This window comes from Oryx dammah, unplaced genomic scaffold (assembly GCF_014754425.2).
Source record: "Oryx dammah isolate SB20612 unplaced genomic scaffold, SCBI_Odam_1.1 HiC_scaffold_19, whole genome shotgun sequence".
Taxonomy (NCBI): Eukaryota; Metazoa; Chordata; class Mammalia; order Artiodactyla; family Bovidae; genus Oryx; species Oryx dammah.
In genome coordinates this window covers 31,234,985-31,248,925 of record NW_024070203.1, presented here as the reverse complement: position 1 = coordinate 31,248,925, position 13,941 = coordinate 31,234,985, and the positions used below count along the sequence as shown (strand labels likewise).

General features: G+C 53.0%; 2 protein-coding genes across 2 annotated transcripts in view; one reads left to right on the top strand and one right to left on the bottom strand.

The window, feature by feature from the left end:
* Window positions 1-7,654, top strand: part of SPIDR (scaffold protein involved in DNA repair) — a 290,555-nt gene extending 282,901 nt beyond the window's left edge. Inside the window, exons 17-20 of the mRNA XM_040261173.1 lie at window positions 1,450-1,543; window positions 2,266-2,383; window positions 2,601-2,654; window positions 7,345-7,654. Coding sequence (XP_040117107.1) covers window positions 1,450-1,543; window positions 2,266-2,383; window positions 2,601-2,654; window positions 7,345-7,479 — 401 coding nt within the window. The 3' untranslated portion in view covers window positions 7,480-7,654. The remainder of the gene's footprint in view (window positions 1-1,449; window positions 1,544-2,265; window positions 2,384-2,600; window positions 2,655-7,344) is intronic.
* A 589-nt stretch (window positions 7,655-8,243) lies between these two features.
* On the bottom strand, window positions 8,244-9,951 carry CEBPD (CCAAT enhancer binding protein delta). The gene has a single exon (XM_040261174.1). The coding sequence runs from the start codon at window positions 9,764-9,766 to the stop codon at window positions 8,996-8,998; it is 771 nt and encodes a 256-aa protein (XP_040117108.1). The 5' UTR covers window positions 9,767-9,951; the 3' UTR covers window positions 8,244-8,995.
* Window positions 9,952-13,941: the final 3,990 nt, after the last annotated feature.

The window sequence follows — 13,941 nt, the reverse complement described above, 5'->3', positions numbered from 1 at the left end:
CACGGGTGTGCAGGGCGTCTCACTGCCGTGTTCACGGGTGTGCAGGGGGTCTCACTGCCGTGTTCACGGGTGTGCAGGGGGTCTCACTGCCGTGTTCACGGGTGCGCAGGGGGTCTCACTGCCGTGTTCACGGGTGTGCAGGGGGTCTCTCTGCCGTGTTCGTTTGCATTTCCCTCGGGACGTCACACTGGACATCTTTTCATGTGCTTCTTTGTCATCCGTGTATCTTCTCTGGCGAAGTGTCTGTTAAAGGTTTTGGCCCATTTTTCAATCAGGTTATTCTGGTTCTTATTGAGTCTTAACAGCTATTTGTCTATTTTGGATAGCAGCCCTTTGTCCGAGTGTCTTTCGTGGATATTGTCTCCCATGTCCCACGGCACCCCACTCACTTGTTTGCCTGCTCCCAGTCAGGCTGTGGGGCCCATCTGTAGACTGGGGCGTTTACTCCTGCGCTCACGGTGCTACATGCACCCCACACTGAGAAACAGCGCGTACACATTTGCTTGTTGAAGAAAGAAATCACAAACGTTGAAGTAAAGAGAGATAGGGAAACCACTTAAGAGGAGATCCTAACAAACCAGTAAGAATCTTTCCTTATCAAGAAAGTGGAGACCTAGCTGTGGGATTCTATTCCACCATCCAGGAGGCAGATACTTCGTGTAAATGTCCAGGCAGTGGGCCAGTGTGAAGAGTGTGAGCCAGAGGTTCTGTGGGATGCACCTCTGAGGGTTTTTGCCATCTCTGGGCTCACACTTTTTGGTACAGTGACTCCACACCCTGAGCCCACTCTGGGGGAAAGGCCCTTCACGGAAGGGGCCAAGTAGACAGATGCCTGCTGCCTTGTCCTAGAGCAGTTTGGATGCCTAGTGTCCAGTCTGGAGAGTGGTCAGGGGAACCCTGACGTAAATCTTAAGCCATGCAGAGCCTCAGGGCAGGACGGCGCAGGCATGCGTGCTTGTCACGTACTCATAACACGCATGCTGAGAGAAGGCAAAGATGAAAATACTCGGGTAGGTGGTAATAGGCTTACGCTTTAAAACTTGTCCTTTGCTGTAATTTAGTGCAATAAATGGGAATTATAATAAGTTTGAAAGTGAAAGTGAAGTTGTTCAGTCGTGTCCAACTCTTTGCAACCCCATGGACTATAGCCTACCAGGTTCCTCTGTCCATGGGATTTTCCAGGCAAGAATACTGGAGTGGGTTGCCATTTCCTTCTCCGGGAGATCTTCCCAACCCAGGGATTGAACCTGGGTCTCCCACATTGTAGGCAGACGCTTTACCGTGTGAGCCACCAGGGAAGTAATAATAATAATTTTAGGAGCATTTATATAAACTCAAAATTGATGAAACAAACCTGGGCACCTCCTGTTACCATCTGTGACCTGAGGGGCACAGAGAGGCTGGGGGACAGAGCTGCCTCTGAGCCCAGCTCCGCTTCCCTGATCCCAGGCACCGTGGTCGCTGTGGACGAGAGCACCGCCTGCTCGTGGCCTGTGTGTGATCTGTGTGGCAGTGAGAGACTGGAACGGAGCCTGGCAGACAGGTAGGGGGCAGCTACCAGGAACCCTGCGGCCTGGGGTGGAGGGGGCACATGGGGCGGCCGAGCTACCGTAGGAGGCTGGGCGCGTGTTCTCCCCAAGTCACCACTGGGCCCTGCTGCTCCTCTGGTCCTAGAAGAGAAAAGAGCGGGCTTCCTCAGCTCCTCTGTTGTCAGATGGGAGAGAGAGAACTCAGGGCAAACACAAATGTGTGGCACGCTGGTGACTGCACGGGCGACCCTTCGCAAGCTGACGTCCCTTCCTGCCCAGCGTTACTGCCCCCTGCCCCCCACACACCCTGGGCCCATCCTCCGAGCCAGTCCTCTGGCCCCACTGGCCGTTAGAGGCACCCAGGGCACCCTCACTTTCCTGCTGCTGGACACGTCCTGGGTGGTGGCCTCAGGCCCAGACCAGACAGCGCAGGGCAGGGCTTGGAGATGGCGGGAGCGTGGAGCTAGGTTCCTGGGAGGCAGGAAGGAGCAGGGACGCAGGTGACCAGAGCAGGTCTCCCTGGCCCCACCCCTTGTTGGCCGGGTGCTCAGCCGGGTGAGCTCCCTGCCAGGTCTCTTCCTCCTCCGGCCACTCCACAAGTGGCCAGATCTCTGCGCCCAAGCTGCTTCGGGCCTGTGTCAAGACCTGGGTTCCTGAATGTGACGCCCAGACACCAGGGTGCAGGGAGCGTCTGTCCCCACCAGGCTCCCACTCTCTGTCCTCTTGTCTCCAACAGCAGGGGCACCTTCTCCTGTGGGGACTGCTCCCGCATGGTCACCTCGCCCATCCTCAGGAGGCACCTGCAGGTCTTCCTGGACTCCCCCTGGCGACCCCGGTGCACAATCAGGGTCAAGGTAGGAGCCGCCAGGGGCTGGTGCATCTGTGTCCACCTCCAGGGCCCCTTCACCTGCGGCCAGGTGGGGGCTGCCTCTCCTGGTCTCTTCCTGGGGAGGGAAGGCTCAAGTCTCTGCAGTGGAGCTGGTGGCCTCAAGCCACACATCAGTCCCCGGGAGGGGTATTTCCGGTAAGTGGGGTGGGGTGCTGACCCAGCCCCCTTGGTGGTTCTTGCAGCTGCTACAAGACAGCATCTCTTCACTCCTGAGGTTCGCTGCCTGCGAGGATGGGGTAAGTGGAGGCCCAGCCCCTGGGTGTGTGCTTCTCCCCTCTCCCTGTTCCTCATGTGCTGGGCACCAACAGAGGTCAGACTCTGGAGGCTCAGCTCGGTCCCTGCTTCCTCCTCTGACTCACGCCTTTCCCTTTCGGAACTGAGGTTCTTCTCATCAGTCCTGCAGGAGATGGGGAGCAGAGCCTGGGGCTCTGTCCCCTGGCTTCCACTGTGATAGGATGGTCTCAAGGTTTCAAGTTAGACCTAGTAGAACAGCTATCTAAGACATACAGTTTTTAAATTGCTGGGTATTCTAGAGTCTGAGTGCATGGAAACCTCTCAGAGCTGCCCTGACTTAATGGTGGTGGCTTTGTGAAGAGGTGTGAGGCATGCTCCTGAAAGAGACTGCCACCTGAGCATACACACCTCACCTTACACGCTGGCATTCCCTTACACACCCACTTACCTCACACACCCACTTACCTCACACACCTGTTACCTCACACACCCACTTACCTCACACACCTGTTACCTTACACACCCACTTACCTCACACACCTGTTACCTTACACACCCACCTCAACTTAGACTAGCATTCCCTTACACACCCACCTCACCTTACACACCTGCATTTCTTTACACACCCACCTCACCTTACACACCCACCTCACCTACATGCCTACCTTATCTTGTACACCCATCTCACCTTACACATCTACCTCCTTACACATCCATATCACCTTACACACCCACTTTACCTTACACACCCACCTTACCTCATATACCTGTTACCTTACACACCTGTTATGTTATACTCCCACCTCAACTTATACACTGGCATTCCCTTACACATCCACCTCACCTTACACACCTGCATTCCTTTACACACCCACCTTACCTTACACACCCACCTCACCTACATGCCTACCTTACCTTGCACACCCATCTCACCTTGCACACCCATCTCACTTTACACATCCAGCTCACCTTACACACTGGTATTACCTTACACACCTATCTCACCTTACACACCCACTCTACCTTACACACTTGCATTCCCTTACACACCCACCTAATTTCACACACCTGCCTTGCCTCACACCCTTATGGAGCAGAGAGCTCTGTCTATGTCAGAGCTGTGCGGAAGCTGTGAGGGGCTTGCATGTCTGCCCTCAGGGTTCAAAACTCAGGTGGCAGACGTGCACAGCTCTTGCAGTTGCTGGCAAAGAGGACGCTCACATCGGCAGAGCTACAGGTTCCCACAGCCACAGGCCCACTCTGCATCCAGCCTGAATTTGGAGGCTCCATGCAGCCCTCCTAGCTGCTTGCCAGCCCCTCCTGGGCTTAGGGGTGGGGGGGAAGTGGCCATTATTACACTCTTCACTTTATACCAGATGTCAGAGTTTTGAGTAAATTGGAATGTCCGTGCACAGAATCTGTAAAGAGCCCTGGTCTGGCTGCGGTTCCAGCTCGAATCCCTGGCCTCATGCACCTCTTTAGAGCAACTTGGTGACTCGCCCGCCCCCTCCCCACAACAAACCTTCATCCAGGGGGCTGCTGTGCGGTGGGGACCAATGTCTCGAGGAGGGCTTGTGGACAGGTGTCCCTGATCGTGTGCAAGTGCGATGGAAATCAGCAGTTCAGCACCAGCCCCCATCCTCCCTGCTCTCCTCAAGATGGGCAGAGGCCACGCTGACTGGAGAGGCCACAGGGACAGGGCTCCTGTCAGATGCAGAGATCGCAGAGGGAAGGTCATCGCAGTCTTCACAAGTGACACCTAGAGGGTAGCCAGCCTGAGTGGGGACGACAGGGACCCTGCGTGTGTTCTCTTCAGATGGAAGTCCTGTGTTTCACGGGTGGTGAGCCCGTGACTGTTGGTCCTTGGGTAAGGCTCATGGATTGGAGAGTTCCAAGGTAGGGGGCTTTAAACAGACACTAAATATGGCAGGTCCACCTCACCTTGCGCCCTCAGGGAGGAGAGCTCTGTCTGTGTCAGAGCCATTTGGAACTTGTTACCGTGGAGGATGCTGGGGGAGTTCTCAAGAACACAGCAGAACAAATCGAGGCCCATGGCTGAGTGCTTGGGGATGGCACCCAGAGCACCCACGGGCCCTGCAGTAACCTGGGTGCCTTTCCTGGGCCCTGGGCTCCCTGGACAGTGGCCCTCGACCTCCTGCTCTCTTCAGGGGCCTGGAGTCTGAAGGGCCTGGTAGGAATCCACTCATTCACTTATTCCCTTTTAATGGAGGCAGGCTGTACCTCCCACACATTCGACTTCTCGACTGCTTGCATCCTAGAGAGCTCAGGAGGCTTGTGTGTGCTTGTGTGTATGTGATCCACGTGTCTGGGGTGTGTGCAGCAGTGCCCTGGCCAAGAGGCCCAGTGGCGAGCACCTCAGTGTCCCCTTTGTGCTGCTCTGCTGGCAGAGGCGAGGCCAGTAGGACTGGGGAGGTGCCAGGCTTGTCACCCCCAACCCCAACTCTGCACTCAGTGGATTCTCAGGCTTTATGTCTACCTGGAAGGAAGTGGACATGGGTGTGGCTGAGACCTGTGTGGGGGGCATTGGCCACAAAGATCGCCTGGACTCTGTCAGTTTAGGGTGCGGATGTATATTCACAAATTGCAAAGAATCAGAAGACTCTCCATGAGAACCATGACTGCATTCCCAGAACAAACTGTGCCACTTCTGGTCAGGACCCAGGAGTGTTGGGTCTCAGGCCTCCACTTAACAAGGTCCAGCTTCAGATGTAAAGGCAGTGGTCACACCCACCACTCTACCTGAGTGACATCACAGAAGCAAGAGTCAAAGAAAATACCCCATACCTTTTAAAAACAGAGGCACGTTTTATACTCACAGACATAAATACATGTATTCATATGACTAGCACGTGTGAGTTTGGTAGTGTGACTGTTTTTTACTTCTTCATGTTAATTTCCCCCAAATATAGATATAAGTAAATCTCCATTTATAATGATACAGTTATTATTGAAAACTATAGCTGCCAAACCTGGCATTTTAATAAGAGGGTATTTTTCAGACTTTTCTTTCCAAGTCAGAGCTCAGTGCTTGTATCCAGGGGACCTGGGCCCCCCATGGATACACACAGGGGAAGCCCTCGTAGACAACACAGAGGCATACAGCATCACCATTGCCCTCCCAGCCCTGAGTGGGAACCTCCCGCCCCCTTCTCCAGCATCTCTGCCGCCTTCCTGCTACTGCGCCTGTGCGAGGCCCCTCATGAGCACAGAAGCCCTGGGAGTGACTGAGGGGCTGTGACCTTGATGTCTTGGCCACAGGAGCCCAGCGGGAGGCCTCCACACAGTCCAGTCTCATCCTCTCATTTCCCCTCTTCACCTGCTTGGACCTCAGCTCTCTCCTCCACTTTACCTAAACATGCTCCCTGTGAACCACGGTGGGGAAACGGCATTTGGTGCTGTGCCTGTCTTGTAGGTGGGAGACGGGGACTGCAGTGAGCTGGCTTCACAGCTTCCACATCCCAGACCAAGCTGGACACTTACTGCTGCAGAAGGAACCATCTCAGGGCTCACTGTGTCCACGCTGTGCACACAGACCCACTGTCTGGACACGGCTCTGCTGGGCAGCAGTCACAAGGCTAGACTGGGGTCACAGATGTCCCCGGTCCCTGGCTGGCCCTTATGTTCCTGTAGGCTGGGACCTCGCTGGGCCCTGAGCCAGACACCCGCACAGTCTGGACCCCCTCACAGCATGTGTCTGGTCCTGAGCAGGGCAGAAGATGGCCCCCTCCCACCACACCGCGCTCACAAGAAGCCAGACATGGGCTGAGGGCAGTGAGGCGCCCATCAGGAACACAGACGCGCCAACCCTGGCCATGCTGTCTGACCGCCCGGCCTGGGTCTCCCTGCCAGGACACGTCAATGTTGGAAGGGGCAAGTTAGCACTGAACTCAGTGATCACAGACATCCATCAGGTGTCTGGCACAGAGCAGGGCTGGGAGGAGCCTCAGCACTGCGCCTCAGGTCCTGCGGAGGAACTTCCCAAAGAACACGTGACCTTCTGGGGCTTCAGTCTTCCTCTAGACCAATAAGCCTCTCTTTATATTCAGCCCTATTCCCCCAAAGAAAGTGTCCCGAGGTCTGATACCTGGAGACCAGGAGGGCACAACATACTGCCCACCTGGTCCCCGGGCCCCACCGCCTGGAGCTCTGCATTCCCACATGGACATGATGAGTGCCCACGGCTAACCTGTTCCCTGAGACTGTCATCAGACAGTGAGACGGAAGGCCTTTCTACAACATGGGGAGAGGCGCTCAGCTCAGGGCAGCTCTGGGAGAGATGAGACCTTGTTGATGCAGGCAGAGCAAGTCCTTGACCAGAAGTGCTGGTCGACTGCGGAAGTGGGAGTCAGCGGCAGGCATGATGGAGCTCCCGCTGGGACCCGGGGCACGGCTTCACATGTTTCCCCACCAGCTTCTATCCTAGCTGAGAGGTGTGCACCTTGTATCCACTGACAGACATCGATAAGAGACATTCTTGATGTTCTTGTATAAAAATGAACTCAGCTACCAGAAAAAAGCAGTTCCTTTGCTTGTATCGCAGCCTATTCTCACCTCCGGAGAGGGTCATGGGCCAGGGAAGGGCCTCCTGCTCGGGCTGTGGTGTGCTGAGTCGCCGGGGAACAGGGTGTCCAGGGCTGTTTGCTCTAACCAGCCTGCCTCTCCTCCCTGCAGAGTTACGAAGTGAGGAGTGTCCTCGGAAAGGAGGTGGGGCCGTTAACCTGTTTCGTCCGGTGCATCACCACCCACCCAACCAGCAGCATGGGATTGGAGGAGGTTGAGCTCCCGAGCGAGGGAAGAGCCTCTTGAGAACACTGGCAACGGCCACGGGATCTGTGAACTTTACCAAGTGGCTGAGAGGTGGTGGTGGTTTGGGTAATTTCTTAACCCTGGGCAGAGTGAATGTACTTTATGATCTTGAAATGGAACTTTATGTTAGTAAAATGGCTTTGTAAACTATAAATCAAAATACTTTTTTATATGATTATATATTTCTTATTACCTTTCTGCATGTTAAAGCTTAAATAAGCTTCAGGCCTTCGTATTTATTTTAGATAATACAGTAGAAAAAATTATTTTGTCCTACTGTAATTTTAAAGTGTTCTGTTCAAATTTTACCATGATTCAACAGGTTTCTCTCCCCATTTCTTTTAACATTTCCCCAAAGAATACCCGGCAAAGGGCAAACCTTTGTCCTGTCGTCTATTACTGCCCTGCACAGTCAGTGTCCAACCTAAGTGCTTTGCAGTTCATTATTTTTTGGAAAATGTTCTGGGGGCACTGTGTCAGAGGTCAAACTGTTATGGGTAAAGTATAGATAGAGTGAGAGAACAACAGGTCTGGTTAGCACTGGGTGCAGAGACAAGGCCACCCCGCCACAGGAAAGCTGGGTCATCGTTCACCTTGTTGGCAGAGTATCTGAGTTAAAAGTGAAACCCCGGATTAATTATCTCTGGACACTGAAGATTTTGTTTCCTCCCTTATGACACTATAATCATGACAGGCCATAGTTAATAAATTACATAATATAGAGGTAGCAGCCAAGACAAAGAAAGGCTGCCCAGTACCCACTCTCATGGGGGAAAGGCAACGACTTTATTTATTCGTCCAGGTTAATCTTTGAAACATTACAAGTACTGGCAAGGTAGCCAGTTTTAAGTAGCTTTTTGACTGTCCTTTCCATCTCCTACATGACTCGTACTTCACGCACTTGGAAAATCTACTTGAAGCTGACTACAGAAGTGAGGAAAGTGAAAGCAAATCCCATGAAAGCCAAGACGAGTCGGGCTGGTTTTCGGGTAACCGAGCCCCCTTCTCCTTGCCCCTAGACCCCCACTCGAGGTGGGACGCACTCCAAAGGGTTTCCAACATGTTCCCGGGGCGCGGGCACCTTCCACCCGAACGGATCTCGGCAAGATAACCAGCACGTCCGCAGGTGGAGTTCGGCCTGTTTGAGAAGCAAAGCAACCCGGGATGACCGGCCCCGGGGTGCAAGTCAGCCAGAAGCGCCCTCCCCTGCGGGTTCGGAGGGCCGCGAGCGCAGGAATCAAAGTGGGTCTAACGCGTCTTTATTCTTACAAATACTGTAAAAATCAGTATAAAAAAGTGAGCATGCTCAGTCTTTCCCTCGTATCTACAGTACAAAGGCTTGTCGGAAAAGTCTCTTTTACGAATGTACCTTAGCTGCATCCTAGGCGTAGGATGTAGAGAAGCTGCCGTCACAGTAACTTAGGGTCCACGCGGCAGCTGTCCGAGTCCCGGCCAAGCGCGGGAGTCCGGCCCGGCGGCTCCAGGCAATGCGGCCGCAGCCCGCGCGCCCCCCGCGTCACCGCGCGTCCGCCGCCCCCGCGCCGGGCAGGAAGGGCGCGCCGGGCAGCTGCTTGAAGAAGCGCCGCAGTCCGGCCAGGTCCCGCGTGAGCTGCTCCACGCGCTGCTGCAGCTTCTCGTTCTCGGCCGAAAGCTCCACCAGCTTCTGCTGCATCTCCTGGTTGCGCCGCTTGGCCTTGTCGCGGCTCTTGCGCACAGCGATGTTGTTGCGCTCGCGTCGCTGCCGGTACTCGGGGCTGCCGCGGTCCGGGCCCCGCTTGCCCGCCGCCTTGTCTCGCGCGGGCCCGGGCGCTGGGGGCGCGGGGCTCCGGCGCGGCGGCTCTGGCGACGCGGGCGGTGTGGGTTGCGCAGCGGCCGCGAGGCTCACCACCGTCTGCGCGCACGCGGCCACCTGCGCGGGCAGCAGGGAGCCGGGCGCGTCGCCGTCGCCCCAGTCGGGCTCGCGCTTGAGGGGTCGCGGCGCCGGGCCAGGGCCCCCGAGGCGCGCGGGGCCCCCGGGCAGTAGCTCCAGGGCGCCCGCTTTGTGGTTGCTGTTGAAGAGGTCGGCGAAGAGCTCGTCGTGGCACAGCTCCAGGGTGGGCACGGCGGCCATGGAGTCGATGTAGGCGCTGAAGTCGATGGCGCTCTCGTCGTCGTACATGGCGGGCGCGGCCGGCTCGGCTCCGCGACCCGGCTTCCCCGCGCGGCCGGGCTCGTAGAAGGCAGCGGGTTCCGCCGTCCAGGGCGCGCCGCGCGCTGGGCCGTCCAGGCTGAAGAGCGCGGCGCTCATGGCGGCGTCGGGCCGGCGGCGAGCGCGGTCCCCGGGCGGGCCGGGCGCTGCCTTTTCTAGCCCGGCTGACGCGCACGCCCCGCCCCGGCCGCGAACCGCGGGACCCCCGCCCGCGCGCCTCCCCCGCGCTTCCTGCCCGCCGGCCCGGCCCGCGCGGCGCTGCCGGGAACGACCCTCCCTTGGCCGCGCCTCCTTCTTCCTGCTGGTGGGTCGGCGCCTCCGCGCCCGCGGAGCCGGGGCGGAACCAGAACAGGGCACCGGACCGGCTCGCGAACTAGGGCACCGGGGCGCTGCCCCGCAGCTTCAGGGAGTTCGGGCCGCGGTGCTTCCCGATCGCGGGGATGGGGAGGTCGGGACGCTGCCCCCTCGAGGCTCGGCCATGTCTGGGGAGCGTGCCTAGTGCCAAGGAGAGCCTCGAACCCCGCGCGCCCCTGAACCCCCAAGAGCGCCCGAGAACTCTGAGCTCAGCTCCCGTGAGCCCCGCACCCCGGACCCTGCTTCCAGGTCCACAGAGCAGTGCCATTTTGCGGTGGTGTCTTACTTCGGACCTGTCTTTACTTCCAGACTTTTTTTTTTTTTTCTTCTGTTCAGTGTTCCAAAAAGAAGCGCCTTTGGATCCAAAGCAGTGGGGTAGTTCCCCTTTAGGAGAAAGATGATATTTAGACTAGTAGCTCTGACAAGGTATTAACTTGCTAGCTCTTCACCTTATAAAACTCAAGAGGAGACTGTCAATTGGCTTTGTTGGTAAACATTTGCTACAATTCAGGTCAGGCATTTCGGGTTCGTTCTATTTTTCACATTGCAGCCCGTTTTCAGACCGGGCCTCCGTCCACATCCTTTTTCATTTTGCTGCTTCCCAACACCAGGCAGTCCACAATCCCCACAACCCTCCACAGTATTCCAAAAGTAACTTCTAATGTGTGGTTCATGCACACCCTCAGAAAAGATATTTGTTTTGGAAGTCAAAAAAAAAAAAAAACAAAACACGCTACTAAAGCCCTCCCTAGTCAGGAAATGCAAAATAAATACTTGCACGGAAAACCGTATTCTCCTGAAAATAATTCGGTGACATGATTAGTAGATTCGGATGTCAAATTGGGATTGAGCTTGAGAGATGTTACGCCCATAGTTTTTAGATTAAGTAGTAATTAATGATAACTTTTCGATAATTTTCTTCCTTTTTACAAAAATGAGAAAGGAAAGATCATAGACCAACAAAGTAGGAATTTGTTATGACATTTAAAGGCAATCGAAATACAATAAAACGATTTAAAGTTTAGCTTTTGTGTCAGTAGTTCACACTCATTTCTTAAATGTCTCCACCTACTGTCTTTTCCTATTAATTTATCCAAGATAAATACAAAGTTGTTCATGATTTCTCATTGTTAGGAATCTTGAGTTTTCTGATTCTGAGTGATTTTGTGTGGTTTTCTGAGTAGGACTGTCCAAAGGAAGCAGTCACATAAGAAAGCGTTTTCTTGAAAATGTTGGAGCCTTGGATTCCCCCGTGTTTATTTCCCCCGTTTTTTAACCGGAGTAAAGTTATCTCCTCTCCCTTCTCCGCCCGCCCCCCACCCCCAGTCCGGTAGAACGTTGCTATGAACGTTTTTCAGATGCTGTGCTTCAGGTGAACTTTCCAGATATGTCTGTCCTCTAGAAATTCCGGGGACTGGGCGTGCTTGAAACACACTCCAGCTAAGGGGCACTTTCAGGGTTAGAAAGTGGGACTGGCTTGTTCCTAACTCGGAGGGGTCACATGTCAGTCCTCACAAGGAATCATTTTTGGGTGCTTCATAAGGTGTAAGATACAGGCAAGAAGAGTTCTCCAAATTAAAGTCTGAAACAAAGTTTCTGAGAGGTGCCAGTGTCAAAAGGACAGAAAGTGTGACTTTAGTGCCCTCTTCAGGGGATGATTCTCCTGTTCTGTGTCAGACTGTAGTGAAGTTACAAGGCAGACTTTAGATAAACCTCTTTCTCATATTTTTTGTGTAAGGACTATAAGAATGAAGCCACTGGGTATTGGGGTCACACATCCATGGCACTGTTAAAGCCTATGTATTTCATTAAAAACCTACTGTAATGAGTCAGAAATTCTGCATTCACTTCAGCCTCTGGAATTTAGGAGACAGAGCCCCCAGATGACAAAGCATCCAGAGCAGAGAACAGATTTATTCTGTGAGTCACAAATTGGCTCTTGTTCCCAGTAGTACAAAAGAAGGAGAAGCACTTTACCTTCCCAGCCCAGCCTGTCAGCCCTGCCACAGGTCATCAGTGTGCATTGAGTTGGAGTACATTGAATTGGCAGATGGTCTTGTGTAGTATGGTCCTTTTAACAATATTGATTCTTTCAGTCTGAGAACAAGGCATATCTTTCCATTTATTTACATCATCTTCAGTTTCTTTCATCAGTGTCTTTTAGTTTTCAGATTATAGATTTTTTGCCTCCTTGTTCAAGTTGCTCAGTCGTGTCTGACTCTTGGCAACCCCATTGACTATACAGTCCATGGAATAAACCAGGCCAGAATACTCGACTGGGTAGCTGTTCCCTTCTCCAGGGGATTTCCCAACCCAGGGATTGAACGCAGGTCTCCCACATTACAGGCAGATTCTTTACAAGCTGAGCCACTAGGGAAGCCCAGGAATACTGGAGTGTGTACCCTATCCCTTCTCTAGTGGATCTTCCTGACCCAGGATTTGAACCAGGATCTCCTGCATTGTAGGTGGATTATTTACCAGCTGAGCTACCAAGGAAAGCTTACCCTTCTTGGGTTAAGTTTTTTTCTGTGTGTTTTATTCTGTCTGTTCAGTTCAGCTCACTCACTCGTGTCCAGCTCTTTGTGACCCCATGGACTGCAGCACACCAGGCCTCCATGTCCATTACCAACTCCCGGAGCTTGCTCAGACTCATGTCCATTGAGTTGATGATGCCATCCAACCATCTCATCCTCTGTTGTGTCCTTCTCCTCCTGCCTTCAATCTTTCCCAGCATCAGGATCTTTTCCAATGAGTCAGTTCTTCGCATTAGGTGGCCAAAGTATGGCAATTCCAGCTTCAGCATCAGTCCTTCCAATGAATATTCAAGACTGATTTCCTTTAGGATTGACTGGTATGATCTCCTTGCAGTCCGAGGGACTCTCAAGAGTCTTCTAGAACACCACAGTTCAAAAGCGTCAATTCTTTGGCTCTCAGCTTTCTTTATGGTCCAACTTTCACATCCATACATGACTACTGGAGAAACCATGCCTTTGACAAGATGGACCTTTGTTGGCAAAGCAATGTCTCTGCTTTTTAATATGCTCTCTGGGTTGGTCATAGCTTTTCTTCCAAGGGGCAAGCGTCTTTTAATTTCATGGCTGCAGTCACCATCTGCAGTTATTTTGGAGCCCAAGAAGATAAAGTCTGTCACTGTTTCCATTGTTTCCCCATCTGCTTGCCATGAAGTGATGAGACCAGATGCCCTGATCTTAATTTTTGAATGTTGAATTTTAAGCCAGCTTTTTCACTCTCCTCTTTCACTTTAATCAAGAGCCTCTTAGTCCTCTTGGCTTTCTGCCATAAGGGTGGTGTCATCTGCATATCTGAGGTTATTGATCTTTCTCCTGGCAATTTTGATTCCAGCTTGTGCTTTATCCGGCCCGGCATTTCGCTTGGTATATTCTGCACAATTGCACTTATATCACACGCTAGCAAAATAATGCTCAAAATTTTCCAAGCCAGGCTTCAACAGTATGTGAACCGTGAACTTCCAGATGTTCAAGCTGGATTTAGAAAAGGCAGAGGAACCAGAGATCAAATTGCCAACATCCTCTGGATCATAGACAAAGCAAGAGAGTTCCAGAGAAAAATCTACTTCTGCTTTATTGACTATACCAAAGCCTTTGGTGGTGTGGATCACACAAACTGTGGAAAATTCTTCAAGAGATGGGAATAGTAGATTACCTTACCTACCTCCTGAGAAACCTGTTTGCAGGTCAAGAAGCAACAGTTAGAACCTGACATGGAAGAACACACTGGTTCCAAATTGGCAAAGGAGTACGTCAAGGCTGTATATTGTCATTCTGTTTATTTAACTTACATGCAGAGTACATCATGCAAAATGCCAGGCTGGATGAAGCACAAGCTGGAATTAAGAGTGCTGGAAGAAATAGCAACAACCTCAGATACACAAATGACAC